Below are 21,291 nucleotides of genomic sequence, written 5' to 3' on the forward strand. Positions count from 1 at the left end.
AAATCGGAATAGTGGTCGACTATTAGGAGATAGTCTTTCTGTCTGAAGCTGAATAGGTCCATGCTCAAGACCTGCCATGGCCTGGTTGGTACTTCGTGAGAGAGCATGGTCTCCTTTTGCTGATTGTGGGCGTACACATTGCAGGTCGAGCAGCTGCTTACAAAGTCCTTTATCTCTGACTGCATGTTGGGCCAGTACAATGTCTCTTGAGCGTGTCGGTAGCATGCATCACCCCCTATGTGACTTGAATGTATGCGCGTCAACATTTCTGGGCGGAGTGACTTTGGGATGATGACTTTTTGCCCCCGGAACAGAACTCCGTTCTGCACACTGATTTCATCCCTGAAGGGCCAGTACTCCCTAGCGATGAGGGGCGCTTCCTCCTTTACATCTGGCCAGCCCACGAGAACAGTGTTCTTCAGTGCCTGTAAGCATTCATCTCTGTCGGTGTGTCGTCTGATCTGTTCCAGCCGCTGGTTAGTCACATTCAGGTACTCTGCCTGGTTCACGTGCTGCATGTCTTCCTGCTCTTGTTGCAGAGAGCAGATAGCGTGTCGCTGATATGCAGTCCCTCTGCCGGAGCATCCAGCCGTAGCTCTGCTGAGCGTGTCGCTTATGAACATCTCTGGGCCTGGTTTGTAGATTACCCTCAGGTCGTAGTTCTGCAGAGTCATGAGCATGCTCTGGAGTCTCTTGGGCGCATTGAGAAGTGGCTTGCTGAAAATAGAGATCAGAGGCTTATGGTCCGTCTCTGCTGTGATTGGGTCGCGGCCATATAGGTAATGGTGAAACCTCTGGCAGGCGAAGACGATACTGAGACACTCTTTCTCAATTTGTGCATAGTTTTTTTCGGTGGGGGTAAGAGCCCTCGAGGCAAATGCGATGGGCTGACCTTCCTGCATGAGACAACAACAGAGACCGCTCTGGCTGGCGTCGCTCTGGATTGCGATTGGCTTAGTTACATCATAGTAGCGCAGGACGGGCATGGCTGTCGCCAGCGCCTTAAGCTCATGAACCGCCGCCTCGTGCTTAGGCAGCCAGTGCCAGGGTGTGTCCTTGTCCAACAGGCGTCGCAACGGCTCGCAGACAGTAGATAGATGAGGCATGAACTTGGCTAAATAGTTAGCGAAGCCAATGAGACGCTGCACGCCCTTGGCATCTGTTGGGTTCGGCATGTCAATAATGGCTCTCACCTTCTCTGGATCGGGCTTCAGTCCAGCAGATGAGAGAATGTGGCCATGAAACTGCACCTCGGCCACCTTGAACTGCAACTTCTTCAGGCCGAGGCGAAGCTTGACCTCGCGGCAGCGTTCCATCAACGCCGCAAGCTTGACGTCGTGGTCGTCCCCAGCCCCCTTGTCTGTGTCCCCGCAGCCGACGACCAGGATATCGTCTGCAATGGGCTCAACGCCCTTCAGACCGGCGAGGAGCTCGTGCTGCTTGCGCTGATATACCTCGGGCGCCACCGATACTCCAAATGGTAGCTTGAGCCACCGCTTCCTCCCCCAGGGGGTCCAGAACGTGGTCATGAGGCTACTCTCATAGTCCAGTTTGCATTGCAGGAATGCCTCCCGAGCGTCCACTAACGTGAAGACTCTGGCCTTGGGCAATTTATACAAAATGTCCTCCAAGGTAGGCACGATGTAGTGAGAGCGCTTTAGGGCTTTGTTCAATGGTTTAGGGTCAATGCATATTCTCAGCTTCTCCGGTTTTTTAACAATCACCATGTTGCTGATCCAATCTGTAGGATCTGTGACAGGCGCAAGGTGGCCGTCTGCCTCGTACTTGTCCAGCTGGGCTTTGACTGCTGCTTTCATTGCGATTGGGACATTGCGAGGGGCACTCTGTACTGCAGCAACACTAGGATCAAGGTCAAAATGGACCTCCCCAGGCACGGATTCCACAGGGGAGTTGAACACGTCACTGTATCTGTTGATAAGCTGTTCTTTAGTTAGGGCTCCTGGTTGTGTGTGTTCCATTTTGAGCACACCCTCTGGAATTGTGAAATGCATGAGCCCTAAGCGTTCACAGGTGGAGCCTGACAGAAGAGGATGTTGGCTGGTCCTCACTATTTCGAATGAGAGCTTGTGTGTTTGGCCTCTCACAGTAAAGTCAGTCTCAAAGGTGCCCATAGAGCTCAGTGTTTCCCCCGAATACAGCTTCAGTCTGGTGTCACTCGGGCGGAGAGGTGTGTTTGGGGCCAGCCTTTTCTTGTCTTGAAAGCCCATTACATTGCAGGTGGCTCCAGAGTCCAGCTGACATTGTTGTGGCTTGTCGTGGAGTTTCAGAGTCACAAACCACTTCTTTCCTTTGGTGTGCACTGCGCCGATTGACTCAAACATGTACAGATCATCTCCATCATTACTATGCTCTGGGGGTTCTTCTGTGTATTCCACACAGTTTACCTTGCCCTCAGCATGCCCCTTTTTGCTCTTTAAGCACACTTTAGAAAAGTGATTAAGTGTCCCATATGACCTACATTGTTTCCCTAAGGCCGGGCAATGCTCTCTGCCCCTTGAATGCGAGCTGCCACAATATTTGCAATTGCCTGCATCTCCTGCTGTTCTGGGTGGATTGCTCTGTTTCCATTGGTTTTGTCTGGGTTGCCTAGCAACGGCATGCACTGCCTCCGGCTGCGGTGTTGTTGCAAACTCCATTGCTCTCATACGGATGTCAGTTTGCTCTGCTGCGCAACACATGTCAATAGCTGTGACCATGTTCAAATCCTTCTCTCTCAACAGCCTGCGCCTAACGGCCTCGCTTGCAACTCCCAGTACTATCTTATCACGGATCATTTCATCTTTCAACTGTCCATACTCACAGGTTGCTGCCCTCTCTCTCAGTCTCGTCACAAAGGTATCAAACGATTCTCCTTCCTCCTGCTTGCAACTCCCGAAAATGTACCTCTCGTATATTGTGTTTTTTGCTGGCTTGAAGTATTTCCCCAACTCTCTCAGTATGGCGTCAGGATCCCCTTGATCATCTTCTGAGAGGTTCAGATTGTGGCGGTAAATATGCCTGCATTCACTTCCCATCACACTTCTTAGAGTAGCCGCTTGTTTTTTCTTGTCCTTGCCAAGCATGCCCGTGACGAGGACGTAGTCTTCATATTCGGCCCGAAAAATGTCCCAATTGACACTCCAATCGCCTGTGAAGCTCATCGGGGACGGTGGTGGAATATTCACGTTAGCTGCCATTGTATGTGATGCTATCGGCGCCGGTAATGCTAGCGTTAGCTCCTCTGTGACAACGTCTTCAGCAGAAGTACTTTGCTCTGAATCGGAATCCTCCGACATGTGACCTACTCAGGCCTACAAACTTAAACATGCGAGCTAGTAAAATAAGAAATAAGTTCTCCCACTTCTGACACCATGTTTCAGTAGGCTATCTTATAAAGAATGACACACACACGAGTTGCTCAGTGCAGCCAAGTATATTCAAAGTGATGTAACATGTTCCTGAGCGCGGGTCATGTGTATCTAAGGTAAACTAGTGGATAGCCGATGGCATCGATCTATCTAGACCCGTAACAACGCCCGCAGCCTCAACCGGCAGTGGTTGCGAATCTATTTATCCGCGCGCAGATAAATAGATTCGCTAGCCCTTGGCTAACGGGTCGGACCCTTTAGTCGACTAGTTAACGTATTCGCCCGTGGTGCGGGAGACCCAGAAGTGGGATGGTGAGACCGTGATGCCATCGGTAGCGCGTGCGCCCAGAGGCGTGAGGGCATAGGGAGCTGATATACTGAAGCGTGGGGACGCGCTTTCCGAAGGAAGGGGGTAGTGTAACGTGCACGGCTAAATAGACTCGCTAGCCCTTGGCTACCGACTGGTTAACGTTGTCGCCCGTGGGGCGGGAGACCCGGGTTCGCGTCCCGGGTGCGGCGGTTCCCGGACTGCCCCCCGAATTCGCTACAAGACATTATAGAGGAGGTTTATGGATGTGGTGAGGGAGGACATGCAGGTGGCTGGTGTGACAGAGGGAGATGCAGAAGACAGGAAGAAATGGAAACGGATGATCCGCTGTGGCGACCCCTGACGGGAGCAGCCGAAATTAGTAGCAGTAGATATAGTGAGATACACATTTCAACACAAAATACAGAAAAATACATCAGTCAGCTTAATACGTGGAGAACTGGTCAACTTTAACATCTTAACATCAAAGATTAAAAAAAAAGAAAGAAAAAAAGAAAAAGCCAGAAACGTTTTCGGCGTATGCGCCAGGAGAGCAATTGTCATAGGAATGAACAGGCGCCATTTTTAGATCCGGTATCCAGTTCTACTATAATACGTCCATGACAGTGATGGTCTGGGCAATGCTATGCAGGGAAACCCTGGGTCCGGCCATTCATGTACGTCAATTTGACAAGTGCCACCTACCTAAACATCGTTGCAGACCAGGTGCACCCCTTCATGGCAATGGTATGCCCTGTTGGCAGTGGCCTTTCAGCAGGATAATGCGCTCTGCCACACTGCACACCGTGTTCGGGAACGGTTTGAGGAACATGATGAAGTGGTCATGGTGTTGCATTTACTCCTTCCTTACCCGAACCAGGTTAAGTCAGGGTAACCCTCAAGGCTAAAACCCAAACCCTGCATCTATTCCTGCTCTTACCCAACACTGCACACTTACATACACGTATACATACATAGATGCACTTGACCTTTACCCTATGTTTTTACATATTTAATTTATACATTGTATGTTGCATATGTATATTCCATACATCTTTCTTCTATGTGTCTGTTTCCCATAAAGAGCACTGAATTTTTACGAATAAAATTTGTTAAATGAATGATGTACGTTTCTTTTTTGGGGGGAGGGGGTCGTTAGTCTTATGTTGTTCCCACCTTGTAGCGAAGAGTAATTCTCCCAACAAAGTAGTGTCACTGTTGCTGTTATCCCAAATATTCATACCAGGGGCCTGCTGTTCATCTGAATCTTAGAAAACGGCTTTAAAAATCGACTCATGCATTCAGTAGTTTAACAAAGGCAGAAATATAGGCTGCAATGAAATGACTTGACTTATTTAAACTAACGCAACTCATTGATCGTTATACGACATATTTAGTGTTATTTTTTTTCAAAAGTGGATCACTCAAATTACGACGGCGATATATTTTAGACTTTATACCAGAGTGGACTCCTTGGTTGTGATTTATAAATAAACGTAGAATAAGATCCACCGATACACAAACCGGAAGTGTTATTTCGTCGTGCCTTGCCGTCGACTCCAGACGCGGGAATTTGATAGACAGGAAGCGTTACTACGCGTCGCTATGGAGACAAAGCGGAGGAAGCGACGACGGATCACGTAAAGCATGTGTGGACGCCGTGTCTAACTTTATTAACATCCGAGTGCCAGAGAAGGTAAACTTAAGTTTTCTAATATTGCCTGCAAATCAGACCGCGTTCCTTTTACACTCATGTATCACTTGTATATTTCGGTCAAAACACATTGCTGTTATCCCCCCCCCCCGATAATACATACAGAGCAACATTAGCGTTATATGGCGTTCTCATCTAAGTTATATTTCCAGAATTGTTCATAAAAAGTAATTTGCTTTCTTTATCAGACATAATAATCCAACTGACTAACGTTTTGTTTTGCTTGTTTACACTTACTAGGACATCTGAAATGTCACCTTCATAAACGGAACAAAAAGAAGAACAGGCAAAGAATAAGCACGAGTAGATTGTAGACAGACTGCAGCAGATGAACTTTTGCACCCCCTGCACAGCCATGTCCTTCCCAGCGGCTCCAGCCCTCAGTGTTGGAGCCACTGTCCCAGAGGCTTTGTCCCTTCTTCAACAGCGCCTCTTGGTGGCCGAAGGTTGAAGATCTTACCCAAGATATGGGCTCATCTGCAGCACCCAGAGACCAACTCTTGCAGCCTATGGAAAAGAGGGACCCCATTCAGTGGCCTCTAAGCTCAATGAAGATGCAGAGTGCTGTTGGGGGAGATGCCAGGGGGGTGGGTGTGCTGTGGCAACAGTGTGATTCTCTAGTGAGCCGGGTGTGTCGCATAGATTCTCTTACAGACCTTAAAACTCACCCTCTTTCGCCTGGAAACTGAAAGAGAGCTGGATTATTCTCACGCAAGTAATAACTATGTAATTCTATCATCATCTGTACATGTACCAGAGAAGGGCATGACATTCGTCAAATGTTGAGCTGTATGTATAAGACTTGGGTCTTTGCTTAATGAGAAGTAGAGTTGAGGCACAAACCCGAGCTTTGACAAGCTATCTAAGATGCATGGCTAAAACTTGTTCCTTTGTTATTGCAATTGTTTCTTTCCTTGTGCAGCTCGTCTTAAGGAACAGCTGGTGGCCCTGCAGCAGGAGCGTGGCGAGGAGCAATGGGCCTTTAGGAGGGATATAATGAAGCTAAGGAACCAGCTTTACCAGGCCTGTGAGGAGAGGGAGCAGGCTCGCAGAGAGGTGCAGAGGTTGGGGCAGGCAGTGCAGATGGCCACTGGTCTAAAGGTATGTATACAAAAGGTTTTTTTTCCCAAGCCATCAATAACTAACATGAAGAATTGTAGACTTTTGAGAGAAACAACAAAAAATAAAACAAAAGTTTTTGAGGAAAATAGGCAAAGTTATACCCTGAAAGATTTTTTTTTTGAAGACTACAAAATGAAATGGTGGTGAATCAGTCCCAAAGGATTCTCCACACAGGCTACCAAAAATAGCCAAGAGATATCAATAGCCCCTTGATGGCAGCTGGAATTTGGGATGGGGTCTTATATTGGGCAGACAACACAAGGCATTGTCTGTAATCCTGTTAGATTGGCTAAACCTGAGTTGTATTATACAAACATTTTTCTAGGAACACTGTTTGCTACAGTAAGTTACAGTTGAATGTTTGTGAATGAACTTACCAACACCAAAGCTCTCTTGTAATACAGTGCCTTGGATAAATGTGACAGCTTTTATCGATGTCCTAGTGCAGCCATACACAAAGGAAAAAAATTGAATGGTTCTTTAGAGATTTGCATTATGTGAATATTTTTGAAGCTTTTGTCACATATGCATCCATTTTACAGCACCCATTTTGGGGTCTTTCTCTGGAGTGTTCTGTTTCACTACCACTTCCAGAAATGAAATGGTTGAAAGGGCAGAATAAATGCAACATTAAAAAAATCAAGTGGATCATTTACAATTGATCGAATTGGTTTAAACATCACAATTTTCATACTTAAAAATCTAAGCAATAAATTGTGAAAATAAAATTAAAGTTCAACCCTTGGATTCATTTGTCTAGAAAAAAACCCTCTGTTGCTATTAGTATTATGATGCTTCAAGTCTCAGAAGTTGATAATATCAACTCCTAACATAGAAGTCATTGGTTTGCTTAGGGTGGCACGGTGGCGCAGTGGTTAGCGGTTGCCTCACAGCAAGAAGGTCCTGAGTTTGAGCCCCGGGGTAGTCCAACCTTGGGTGTCATCCCGGGTCATCCTCTGTGTGGAGTTTGCATGTTCTCCCCGTGTCTGCATGGGTTTCCTCTGGCTGCTCCGGTTTCCTCCCACAGTCCAAAGACATGTAGGTCAGGTGAATCGGCTGTGTGTGTGTGTGTGTGTGTGTGTGTGTGTGTGTGTGTGTGTGTGTGTGTGTGTGTGTGTGTGTGTGTGTGTGTGTGTGTGTGTGTGTGTGTGTGTGTGTGTGTGTGTGTGAGTGTGAGTGAGTGAGCCCTATGATGGCCTGGCAGCCTGTCCAGGGTGTCTCTCTGCCTGCTGCCCAATGACTGCTGGGATAGGCCCTAGCATTCCCATGACCCTGATAGCAGGATAAGCGGTTTGGATAAAGGATAGATGGATGGATGGTTTGCTTAGCAGCACTTTTCAGCTTTCCCAAGTAACCTTAGTTGTATGGATAATTTAGGCCATTTAGTCTTTTCTGGCAGCACAGTGGCGCAGTGGTTAGTGCAGTCGCCTCACAGCAAGAAGGTCCTGGGTTTGAGGCCCGGGGTAGTCCAACCTTGGGGGTCGTCCCGGGTCATCCTCTGTGTGGAGTTTGCATGTTCTCCCCGTGTCTGCATGGGTTTCCTCCGGGTGCTCCGGTTTCCTCCCACAGTCCAAAGACATGTAGGTGAATTGGCCATACCAAATTGTCCCTAGGTGTGTGTGTGTGTGTATGTGTGTGTGTGTGTGTGTGTGTGTGTCGGCCCTGTGTGATGGCCTGGCGGGCTGTCCAGGGTGTTTCCTCTCCTGCCGCCCAATGACTACTGGGATAGGCTCCAGCATCCCCGCAACCCTGAGCGCAGGATAAACGGTGTGGATAATGGTTGGATGGATAGTCTTTTCTATTAGTGGTTTTCTGAACTACAGTACTTCATTTGGCTCTGGTTACAGATGGATGTGGCCTTGGCTGCAGAGGGACTGAAGATTGTCAAAGTGCAGTTGAGTGAGAAACTGATGGAGGTGATTGAATGATTTCTGAGCTTTCTGTAGGCTATTATTATGACCTTTGCTTGACTACTACTACTGCTACTAGTTTTGGCTGCTCCCTTAGGGGTCGCCACAGTGGATCCTCCATTTCTATCTCTTCCTGTCCTCTGCATCTTCCTCTGTCACGCTAGCCACCTACATGTCCTCGCTCACCACATCCATAAACCTCCTCTTTGGTCCTCCTCTTTTCCTCTTGCCTGGCAGCTCCATCTTCAGCATCCTCCCAATATAACCATCTCTCCACTGCACATGTCCAAACCATCCCAATTTTGCCTCTCTTGCTTTGTGTCCAAACCGTCCAACCAGAGCTGTCCCTCTAACATACTCATTCCTAATCCTGTCGTTCTTCGTCACTCCCAGCGAAAACCTTCGCATCTTCAACTCTGCCACCTCCAGCTCTGCCTCCTCTCTTTTCATCAGTGCCACTGTCTCCAGACCATACAACATAGCTGGTCTCACAACCATCTTGTAAACCTTCCCTTTAACTCTTACTGGTACCCTGCTGTTGCAAATCACTCCTGACACTTCTCCACCCACTCCACCCTGCCTGAACTCTCTTTTTCACCTCTTTTTCACACTCCCCGTTACTTTGAAGAGTTGACCCCAAGTATTTAAACTCATCCACCTTCATCACCTCTACTCCTTTGCTTGACTGTCTATCACTAATTCTATAAACACAAATCCACTTATAAAAAAATCCTGATAGAGCTTTTGTATTGCTCAGATGAAAGAGCAGATGAACAAGGACTCTGCCTGCTCCTTTGAAGCCATGAAATCCCATAGTGAGTTGTTCCAGTGGGTTGAGGAGATGGGGAGAATGGTGGATATGGAGAGAAGACAGGTAAAGCTCAAGTAGGCTTAGGGAAAGAGGACAGTGTTAGAATGATAACTATAACTGATATCCAATCTGTTTCCTGATTCCCAGGCCCGGATATTACAAATGGACTGCCAGGGGCTGCGCTTGGAGGTTCAGACCAGCAGACAGAGACTCCAGGAGGTTCAGGAAAAAGCCAGGAGGCTGCAGGAGCACTGTCAGCAGCTCAAAGAACAAATAGGTCTGGACGATCATGGGATATTATTATTATTGTTATTCCGAATCTTATACTGACCCCCACTCCAGCTCTCCCTCTGTCTCTCTGTCTCTCTCCATCTGTGTCACCCTGCTGTCTCTCTTGTCCGTCTCGTTTGTCTGGTACATTTGCCTCCACCTGGTGTGACGGTGGTGGTGGTGAGGCTTCACAATCATGCCAACTCGTCTCAGGTGTGTCCTCCTCCCAGCTGACGCTAACAGGCCACAGTAACACTGTCCAATTTGCGCTTCTTCTTCGGAATTCGTTTCCGGTTTGAACATGTATGGCTGAATTACTCCTATATCACCACTTGCCATTGTGTAGCATACAGTGGCAAACAAAACAGAAAACAAGCAGAGGTTATTGTGTTTGATGAGCAGAGTTGACGATGTGCAGGTATATGCACTGCAGGCGAGTGGTGGGGGGAGTGAGGGAGATTTCAATTTAGGGTGGGGACAATTTGCATATTCATAGATTCTGGATTTTTTTAATGAGGGAGAAGTAGTAGATGTGATCTTCAGGATTTTAGCAAGATAAATGAACTTATTTTGCAGAAAAAAAACACATTGGACAATTTATTATATCAAGAAGAGCATTTTTTCTTACAAGATGACTGGAGGGGGACTTGTTAATACAATTGCTTTTTTTTCAACTGCTATTCACAGAGGTGAGGGACTCCCTTGTGTCTGAGCTGAAAACTGATTTAAAAGTAAGTCAAGATAGATACAGAAAGAAAGACATAAACTGAAAGATGACTTACATTTATTTTTTGCAGATACACATTGTGATGCATAATACTTTTTTTGTCTGAGAATATTTTATTTGCGTTTTTCATTTAGAGTATGCGTCTGACCCTTCAGAAGCAGCAAAAAGCAATGAGTAAGTTACTGAAAGACAGCGGGGAGCTGAGAACTGCTGCTCATGAAGTACAGGTTAATGGCCTATATTTCTTTAACCTTTTCATCAACTCCTCATGAAACCTAGAAATGGTCATGGGAATTGACAGTTAAAGAATCTTGGTGGGAAATCTTTCGGGGAATTCTTTGTTTGTCACAACTCTTAAAGCCAGGGGCATTTCCAGGGCTTGAGGACATTCGGGGCTTAGCCTGGAGTTCTGTAGGGGGGTCCAAACAAGCTCTGATGCTTTTTTATGCACTCTGACACCTTATTTACATTCAAAGTACGTATCTTAATCGTTGAAAAATTGAAATGTGTACCTCAAAAACTGTTATTTACTCTCCAGATTAATTATGAATTGTGATGTTAAAAATATTAGTAGTTGTTAGTGATTCATATAAGTATTGAGTAGAAGCAGAACACTTCACAACTGCTATCATTAAACATTTATTGACATGCTACAGTACCAGACTAGAGAAAAAAAAGTTAAATATATTTATGTTAACATGAGTTTATTGGAATATTAAATTTTCTTTGACACACACACACAGTTAGTAGTTTACTTTAGAGACCTGCATTTATTTTGATAGGCTGTTACGTTACGAAGACTATCAGACATTCACACATTTTTTGTTGGGCTTCACATAGGTTTAAATTTGAAATTATATTTGGGGCTACACTCAAAAAATTCGGGGCTTAAGCCCTGGCAAAATGACCTAGCGACACCAATGCTTAAAGCTTGGATTTTTTTAAAAATTTTGTTACTCTTTCAATCAGTAATGACCAAAATAACATAGCCATAGATGTATTCAGTAAACTCCAAGATATTTGAAGAAAGGAATTGAGCATGAAAGGTTATTGATTTTTTTCTCTGAAATTCATTGTGTTCGAAAATAGCCATGGTAATTGCAAAATTTGAAATGCAAGACTGTGGGCCTTTTTTTTTTATCAAATCGTATTTTCTGCTTCTTATGTTGTCCTCCTGATCAATTGTAATCCTATGATTATGAACTGTCCTAATACCTTCCTTCCTCTGGTCTTTTTAATGCTGTTCACATGCTCTGAATAATCAGCTAGAAAGACTGTTCTAGACTCAGATCTGCCCTGAGCTCACTCATAATAGAGCAAAAACAAAAAAAACAAAACAGGCAGAACTCCAGGCTAGCTTAAAGATAAAGACATATACATGCTGTTACAAAAAAGAAAGAAAATAAAACTGTTCCTCTCTTTGATCATGTTCCCATCCAAATGCTAAGCAATAATTTAAGTGGAGATAAGGAGGATAAGTAAATTAACTGTGTCTCCATTAGCTGGTTTTAGACAAAAATCAAAATCGATGTGTAGGATTTTTTTTTCTGGTTTGCAATTCCATCCAGCTTAATCAAAAGTAAAAAATTTGCATTGAAATAGCTTGATGGAAATTTAACTTGTGTGTCTCTCTCAGGCAGGGGGGAGTTGTGTGGTCCAGCAAATGAAAGAACAAGACCTGTTGCCGGAGGCAGCCACATGTAATATCCAAGCTGAGCTGCAGGCGACACTCTCAGAGAAAGCTAGCCTACAGATGGAACTGTGAGTGCTCTGGAATGTTTTTCTTAAGTAAAACCTTTTTCGTCCAAGTTGTTATGGTTCCTTGAACAGCCTGGAAAGCCAGCAGCAAGCATTTGGACTTTATGCAGGCAGCACATTATGATATACTGGCATCCTATGTGCGGAGACAAAGAGAGGCAAGATGTGCGCATCTTGGCAGGTTAAAAATCATCGTTCTGGGTTTTTCACAGCCGTTGGATTGCACTGGCTTGGAGACCAGCTAGAAGTGCATAATGAAATGCTTACCCTACCAGTTTCTGCCTTCATTTCTTCCCCATTCTGTTTTCTTTTCCCCTTGTCCCCTCCAAACAAAAAGCAGCCCTGGGGAAAATTTTATGGATCTGCTTTTTATTTGAGAAAAAACTTACATCTAACCCTACAGGGAGAAGTTGAAGGCTGACCACGCTCAGCTCAAGCTTAACTCCACAATTGCCCAAGAGGTTGCTGTCACTCAGAAGGAGCTGTTGGAGCATACCATTGAGAGGCTGAAAGGGGAGCTGAACAAAGCCAAAAAAAGATGAGGTGGTGAAAAAAGACTGTGAGGACTCAAAGAATGAGGTACAGCTGTGCTTAATGCTAAATTATTCACATAATAATAATTTCTAGAGACTGCATATGTAGTGTACAGCATCGTGAAATAAAATTAAGTTTCCTTTATTAATCCCCTTGGGGAAATTCAGTTACTGCAAATTAACCCATCCTAGCTGTGATCTCTGCCGCCTTCATTCTGCGCCTGGGACCAAGTTATTTTCCCATTGCCTTGGTCAGGGGCACAGACAGTGGTATAAACCCTAACATGCATGTTTCTTTTTGATGGTGGGGGAAACCGGAGCACCTTGAGAAAACCCGGCACAGACACGGGGAGAACACACAAACTCCACACATGACCTGGGATGACCCCCCCCCCCCCAAAGGTTGGACAACCCCAGGATTCGAATCTAGGATCTATATGAACCTTTTCAGTCAGTTTTCAGGGCCTGTCACTCCTCTGAAACTGCTCTGACCAGAGTGGTGAACGATCTTTTACTAGCTATGGACTCTGATTCCACTTCTGTACATCTACTACTGGACCTCAGTGCAGCCTTTGACAACACTGATCACTGTATACTATTAGACAGATTAAATTGTAATTTTGGTCTGGCTTAGCTCTCTCGGCTTAAGTCCTACTTATCTGGAAGAACACAGTGTCTGCTATAGAAATATTACATCAACGTTCTCTGACGTTAAATATGGTGTACCTCAGGGCTCAGTTCTTGGCCCTCTACTTTTCTCTCTTTATATTTCACCTCTTGGCCAAATTATACGCCGTTATGGAATAAATTTCCATTACTATGCTGATGATACTCAGCTGTATGATCATCGGGCCTTATAGGCCCTTATAGGCTTTTAAATTCAGATAAAACCGAGATGCTGGTCATTGGCCCCGCCAGACACAGACACCAGTTTGATCAAGTCACGATAACAATCGACAACTCTGTGGTTTCAGAGAGCGTGGCAGCCAAAAATCTTGGTGTTATGTTTGAGCCCAGCCTTTCCTTTGATAAGCACATTAAAGAACTCGACAAAGGCTGCCTTTTTTCACTTATGTAACAGCTGAAATTTGGTCTTTTCTGTCCATGGCTGACGCAGAGACTCTAATACATGCACTTACTTCATCCAGACTTGATTACTGTAATGTTCTGTTTTCAGGTCTGCCACATTCTAATACTAAAAGTCTTCAGATGGTTCAGAATGCTGCTGCTAGAATCCTAGCTAAATCTAGGAAATTTGACCATATTACACCAATTCTTGCCTCCCTTCATTGGCTTCCTATCCATGTTAGATCAGAATACAAGATGATTCTGCTGACTTATAAAATCTTAAATGGGCTTGCCCCATCTTACCTGTCTGATCTCCTTAAACCGTACATTCCATCTCGAGCTCTTCGCTCTCAAAATACAGGGCTCCTGTGTGTACCTAAAGTTAAAAAGAAGTCAGCTGGTGGCAGTGCCTTTTCCTATCGGGCCCCATACTTGTGGAATAACCTGCCTACTGCCATCAGACAATCAGTCTGTTGAGTCCTTTAAATCCAAATTTAAAACTCATCTTTTTGCCTTAGCTTACAATTAGTTGCCTTTAAGTTGAAGGCTTCACAACCTGTACTGCATGGTGGGTGGGTTTCTGTCTTAATGAATTTATCAACCACTGTTCTGCCGACGAGATTATAGCATATATGTAGCACACTTGATAAGAATGACACTTACAAGGGCTGGTGTTTTTGTTGTTTTACTCCATCTGTCAAATAGACATTACAGAGGACACGTTTTCAGAGCATGGCTCACTATACGAAAGGCAACACTCATCTACAATTTATACACAATAAGAGCACCAAATAATATTCATCCATAAATTCACATTAGTCTAGCCTACCGCTAGCAAAGCTAAACAGTATATAACGTTACGGAACATGGGGGGATCAAAATAGCAACACACATAGGCCTACCTTCATATTTACACAGTGTGGAGACACTAAACACAGTAAAGGGAGACTAATCACACATACAGACAATGTCAAAGTCAAGCTACAGAACAATGGGTTCAGACCGCGGGAGCTATGGCTATGCTAACGTTAGCAACTCGCTAGCAATCTAGCTAACGTTAGCCAGTGATATGACGTTATCAAAATAAATATGAAAGTCCCTTCGTGGGTATTTCTAATAGGCATCCATATCCCACCTACACATCATATTTAATCACCATCCTAATTCTATATGTCTAACTAGTCTGCTTACCTGTCAAATAGACATTACAGAGGACATGTTTTCAGAGCATGGCTCACTATACGAAAGGCAACACTCATCTGACGATTCTACCCGAATGCCCCAGAGTGCACCGAGAGAGCCAGCACTACGTCACACAGGCTAGAAGCAATTAACCTGCAGTGTCCTCCTGTGGCGAGAACCGGCTATCACAACAACACAGCAGACAATTCTCCTCTTTACTAGTAGTGAGTTGACAATGAAGGTAAGTATATGAAATAGAAGGTAAATATATAAAATAGAAGGTAAGTATATAAAATAAAAAATAGATGGGGGCCACTAAATCCCAAGTACCCCACATATAGATTATGAATAATGGCTATTGCAAACTGTTCTCTTCTCTCACATGTCTTTTCTATCTCTCTGAATGATGTCTTCTCCTTTCTCTTTTGCATGGTGTCATGCGAATCTCCCTTGTGTGCACGTGCAGTCGGTCCTCCTCCCAGGTCTCCGTGGTGATGGTGGTCGCTACCTGGACACTGCTTGGCATTTTCTTTTTATGTATCTTACAAATCCATATACATTTTTTTACATGGGAATGCTGGTCACGTGGCTTGGATCCTGGGCTGCTCTGATGGTGTCTGGACACTGCTTGGCATCCTGTGCATCATATTCTTCACAAATTGTATAATTCCATTATAATTCTGTTATCCTCTTTCAATGTTGTATTCTGTAAATTGTATAAACACAGCATCCATTGCATGTTGTCCATCTTGGGAGAGAGATCCCTCCTCTGTTGCTCTCCGTGAGGTTTCTTCCTATTTTTTCTCCCTGTTAAAAGGTTTTTTTTTTTTATAGGGAAGAGTTCCTTATCCGACGCGAGGGTCTAAGGATAGGATGTTGTGTTCCTGTAAAGCCCCTTGAGGCAAATTTGCAATTTGGGATATTAGGCTATACAAATAAAATTGAATTGACTTGAATTGTCTTGACCTTCTTGCTGTGTGGCGACAGCGCTAACCACTGGGCCACCGTGCTGCACTCACTATCTCCTTTTGTTTGCTTGTCCCTGATTTTGTTCTTTTCTCCGTGGTTTCAAGTTATGCATGATTGTCACCAAGTTAGAGGGAGAGAGAAGTGCTCTGGAGAGACAACTTAGTGAGAACAAAGTATGAACATCAGCCAAGACATAGCTTTACCTCTTAGTGACTGCACAGTTTTCATAGAAGAACATATTCAGCAACAGCTTTATTAGTTGCAGTCATTGCTCAGCACTCTCAGCCAGCAGGTCCACTGCTCATTGACCAATGGTGATTGTACGAACTTCTGCTGTCTATCGTGGTTATCTGCTGCCTATGATTGACAGCAGGAGGTGGGCTCTCTGAGGTCAGCCTTTCTGAAGCAGGAGGAGGAGAAACAGAAGTTTCTGGGAAAGATGGCTGCCATGGAGCAGCAGGTAAGATAGTGGTCATAATCATCATCAGTTATCACATCGGTTACCACCATATTCTTCATTGTCATAATATTGATCACTATGTTTTTTCATTCTTTTCACTCATTTTATTTATTCAAATTCTCTATTCTCTGCTGTAAACATACTGACTCTACTGTCTTTTTCCCCTTTGTTGTGTCAACCTCATTGCCCTTTCTTTGTGATCCTGTGTATTTTACTAAATGCATGCATGTATGTTTGAAGCATGGTAAGCAAATGATGGAGCATATGCTGAAGGAATTATTTGACAGCAAGAACAAGCTGGCCTACGAGAAAGACAAGCTACAGGTGCAACACATACACACACACACACACACACACACACACACACACACACACACACACACACACACACACACACACACACACATACTCGTAAATCTGTACTTGTGGGGCCCCATCATTGACTACATTCATTTCCTAGCCCTTAACCTTAACCTTAACCACGCAACCTACATGCCCAACCCTAACCCTTACCCTAACCTTAACCTTACCCTAATTCTAACCTTAACCCTAAAACCAAGTCCTAATCCTAAAATAGACCCTTTTACTTGTGGGGCCCGATAAAATGGCCCCACAAGGTAGGTGGTTTCTGGCTTTTCTGTCCTAATGGGGACCAAATGTCCCCATTGGGATAGAAAAACATGGTACACACACACACACACACACACACACACACACACACACACACACACACACACACACACACACACACACACACACACACATATAGGTCCTCACAAGTACACAAACACACACAGAGCTTCTGGCTGGTGAGAATCACAAAAAATGAAGAGCGCTTTTTGTTGTCTTGCTTGGTTTCCTTTCTGAGAAAACATTTTGGCTTCTATCTGACCAGAGTGGATGAGCTCCTGGAGGAGTTGAACGCTTTTGAGGATGCTAAAGCTGCTAGTCTGTTACACCCTAAGAGGAAAAAGGTCAGAGACCACTGATGACATTTGGTGTCCATGAGCTTCTTCCTTTGATTTTGATCCATCACCTTGTATAATCAAAATAATTTAGAAGTACTGTGAACCACAAGATGGCTTTCTAATGTTTTAGATTCATGTTATGTTTCTATTTTGCGTTTAGATTTTTCTTCGCATCAAACCCATGCAACAGTTTAAAAAAAAACTAGCATGTCACTTTGAAATGTAAAAAAGCAATCAAAACATTGCTGTAGATGACTAAAATGTCCCATTCTACAAACTTTGTTACTGTCAAATGTAATCTCTTTTGTTTGTGCCCCGGTTTGATGACAACTACAGAAATATCTCTTAAACGCGTTTAGATACATGCAGGTGAGGTTTTCATCTTTAGAACCACATCCGTAAATGTTAAGCACCATCTACTGTGTCTGTGTCAACATAAAAGATTCAAGCAATAGGTTATTCAATGTAAATGTGTCATAATGTCTGTTTGTTTTGTGCTGTTTAGGCTGGAGGCCTGGCGGGATGAATCTGGTTCCAGGGGAAGTGTTGTCGGTCAGACTCTGGAAAACATCCTGGCCTCTCACACCCGACTGCAGCTCAACACCCAGGCCCTGTAGCAGGAGCAGGCGGGGAGAGACCGGCAACTGGTCACACTCAAGGAGGACAGGTATGTGTGGATGTGTAGGACAGACAAAGTGTTGATACGCTATGTACCTCTGACTGAAAGAGACAAAGAGGGGCGTAGCTTGTATTTATTTTTTGCTAGTGTTTGCTTAAATGCATGGGTGAGATTTTAGAAGTACCATGACTTTGATGTACTCTATGCCCTTTTCTGGCAAGGTAGACATATTTTAACTTGCCCTGAGAAATAAATGTCACCATAACACCTACAATGTACATACAACCAGTGTACATGTTTATGTAAATGAATATATACTTTGCTAAATAATTCTAATACTATCTGCTGTCAAGGCTTTGGGCACAGAGAGAGATCCAGAAACACCAAACGGAGGTTGAGAAACTCCAGGAACTTTTGGCATCCACTCATTCCAAGAACAACAAAGCTGTAAATTCACTCACACCTTCTTGAAAAAATACTTTCAACTGCATCCCAAAAAAATTTCACAAGATTTGTACATACTGTATATATGTAATATTTTTTGTGAAGAAATTAACACTGGAAAGTGTTATTACTTCATTCTTGTGGAGAATATTAATACTAGTTCTACTCATTTGCCAATTAAACTTTGTGTTTGGTTCATTAAAAATAATGATTAAACGAACAACCATGTAACACAATAAGATACAAACCAAAACTAAATCTCCATTCTATGGGTGTGTGTGTGTGTGTGTGTGTGTGTGTGTGTGTGTGTGTGTGTGTGTGTGTGTGTGTGTGTGTGTGTGTGTGTGTGTTTGCGAACTCTCTAGCTCAAGTCTTTATGGAATGCTTTGGACACAGCTAAGATGGAAAACAAGAGGCTAGCACAGAGCCTTGAGCAAGCTCTGTTGACCAATAGCAGTCTACAGACCAGATTGGAAAAAGCCAGAAATCAGCACCAGGCCACCATTACACAGCGGTAGCACAGTGTGTATGTGCATGCATGCGTGGGTGGACACACTGTCATGTATGCATCTATATGCATGGTTCTATAGCCACTATGAATGTGTGTTTGCATGTGTGCTCACCATGCATTGTAGAGATGAGGAGCTACGCGAGGCACAGACGGATATTAAGCATTTATCTGAAGAGGTAGCTTCTCTGAAGCATCAAATGAGTAAGGACAATGGGTTTCCAAGGAGAACACTGTACAGTGAAATCTCAGAGGTACAGCACAAAATTGTATATTAGTTCATATCTAGTCAGCTATTGTCTTCGCAGTTGTACAAACACACAGCCTGTTGACATTAATGTATAAATTACAGGGGCATTTTCAAACTGATACAGCAAAATCTATTTAATGTAACCCAATGTATGATAGAAACCTACCTGTACTATGCAGGCCTAGTTCACCTTTCATCAGTTGCTGGATGTATGCAATGTGAACAGAAAATATTTTGTTCAGGGCAGTATTGGAGCGTGTTAGCCTGGCATTGAGGCCTTTTAAATCATTTTCTTGTGTCTTCACCCTTGTCTCTTTATCCTTGATCCCTGCCTGGGTGCTGATCCTCCCTCAGTGTTACTCTGTTTCCCTGTCCAGCTGAGAGAGTCTCATGAGCGGTCTTCAGCAACGTCCGGTGACTTATCCAGGGCCAATCAAGAGATGTGACAGTGGAAGGCGGAGCTAGAGAAGCAGCTGTCCAATCAGAAAGCTTGTGTCAAGGGGCAGACAAGCCAGCTGAGGCAGCGCTTAGAGAACAGAGTTGCCCAGGACAACTCCCTGGAAGTCAAGGTGGCTTTACAACACTGTAGCACCCCATATAATATCAAGGCAGTGTCGCTACATTTAACACATGGAAATATGACAGTTGTATCATACAGAGACAATCATACAGAGCAAGATAGCACCTGTCTAAAGGTAAAAAAATGTCACATTATTTTTCTGTAATATAATAGGGCTTTTTTGTGATCTTCTGTGATCTTGGATTTCCTAATTTTCCATTCCCTGTTTTCCATTTCCCCCTCATCATTTCAGGATATGGAATCAGAGCTAAAGCAACTAGAGGCCATAAAAAACAAGTATCAGAGGAAGGACAACAAACAGGTAGATCCCCCACAAACCCCTACCTCCTCTTCTCCTTCTCTTTCTCTAAAACGTACTAAGCCATGTAGTCCCAAGATTGCACTGATTGTGTCACTATTTTCAGGCCCAGATGATTGACCAACTCCATTGTGAAAGTCAGTCCCTGCAGAAACCATCTTCCGACAACGAGGAGGTGTTAGTGCACGAGAGGGCGCTATGCCACAATCTACATAACAAGTGTCAAGTAAGTGAAGTTTGGCACTTATGCAGTGTAATGCTTAACCGCTTATCCTGAAAAAAAAACCCCAAACTGTTAAAAAAAATGTACTCCCTGTACTTCATTATAGTAGATATGCACAGCTGATAGAAACCTGTCCAGTCTTGAGATTTGAAAAGCATAAGGGAAATTTTGACAATTTAAGTAGTCATATGGCTATATTTGGAAGGTCTTACATTTGCCGTTTGATTGTGTTGAACAGTAATGGTTTCACAAGAGCAAACAGGCCTTAGCTTCGCTACTGTTTCACTGAGGAACAACACTGAGAAGACTCGACTGCTCATTCTTACATAAAGGATTTTTTTTTTTATCAGGGAGAGGGATGCTGAGCAAGGGAGACACCAGAGGAAAGGTCGGGGACAGGATTTGAGACTTTTTCTTAACTCTTCATGCAGCTATTACAGTTCCCATATCAGTCCAGGACTGAAGTCATTTCTTTCCATCGATATAACACCAGTTGTTCTGTCTAGTCTGACATCAGACTATTGGATGTGCTGTGAGACTTGAGGAGAGTGTCAGAAGGTTGCAGGAGGACAAAGAGTTGGCTGACAGGATGCTCAGAGAGACCAGGATGGAGTTCCAGCAGGTTGCCTAAGGGTCCATAGTTGAAAAAAAATTGTATTTTCGGTGTGCTTATGCATTTTTATTTCCCCTCACCTCAGATCAAACCCCTTGACTGTTTTATCTAATCAACACGTAGACGTCCTTATTTTGTCATACACCCTTTTTCTTTCTAGATCACTGCAAATGTGGAAGAGTCCCAGTGCAGGTAGCAGGTCTAAGTTTGACAGTGAAAGGGAAATGAGCCAGGTTCCAAGGGAGGATTCCTTAGACCACAGGGACCATTCCTTAGGAAGCAGTAAAGACAATGCCTCTGCTTTTCTCCAGATATGACACAGAGTTAGGTACTCTAAGGCAGTGGTTCTCAACCTTTTTGGGGTCCTGGACCCCCTGCGTATTTTTGATCTACCCTGAGGACCCCTCCACCTGATCTTGGGGGAGGGGGGTTGCAATTTGATAGAAACAGTAGAAACTGCATTTTAAATTGCATTATAGCATTTATTCACTCTTTGGGGCAAAAATAAGAGCTTTCAGTTGTAACTTAGATATAGTTAACAAAACAGAATTCTTATGCAGTAACTTTCAGATATATGTAACAAAACAGA

At 44.0% G+C, this 21,291-nt stretch overlaps 1 protein-coding gene across 1 annotated transcript; it reads left to right on the forward strand.

Moving 5' to 3' along the window:
* Window positions 1-5,744: 5,744 nt before the first annotated feature.
* Window positions 5,745-20,720, forward strand: ccdc150 (coiled-coil domain containing 150). The gene is given in 21 exon segments (XM_056282808.1): window positions 5,745-5,833; window positions 5,835-6,035; window positions 6,037-6,104; window positions 6,312-6,490; window positions 8,359-8,427; window positions 9,179-9,295; window positions 9,380-9,509; window positions 10,190-10,233; window positions 10,364-10,456; window positions 11,866-11,990; window positions 12,391-12,514; window positions 16,110-16,199; window positions 16,440-16,523; window positions 17,328-17,389; window positions 17,673-17,775; window positions 18,596-18,744; window positions 18,866-18,992; window positions 19,366-19,557; window positions 19,801-19,869; window positions 19,973-20,092; window positions 20,607-20,720. Coding segments are annotated over 21 exon segments (2,349 nt in total).
* Window positions 20,721-21,291: the final 571 nt, after the last annotated feature.

The sequence above is a fragment of the Lampris incognitus genome, chromosome 7, assembly GCF_029633865.1.
Source record: "Lampris incognitus isolate fLamInc1 chromosome 7, fLamInc1.hap2, whole genome shotgun sequence".
NCBI lineage: Eukaryota > Metazoa > Chordata > Actinopteri > Lampriformes > Lampridae > Lampris > Lampris incognitus.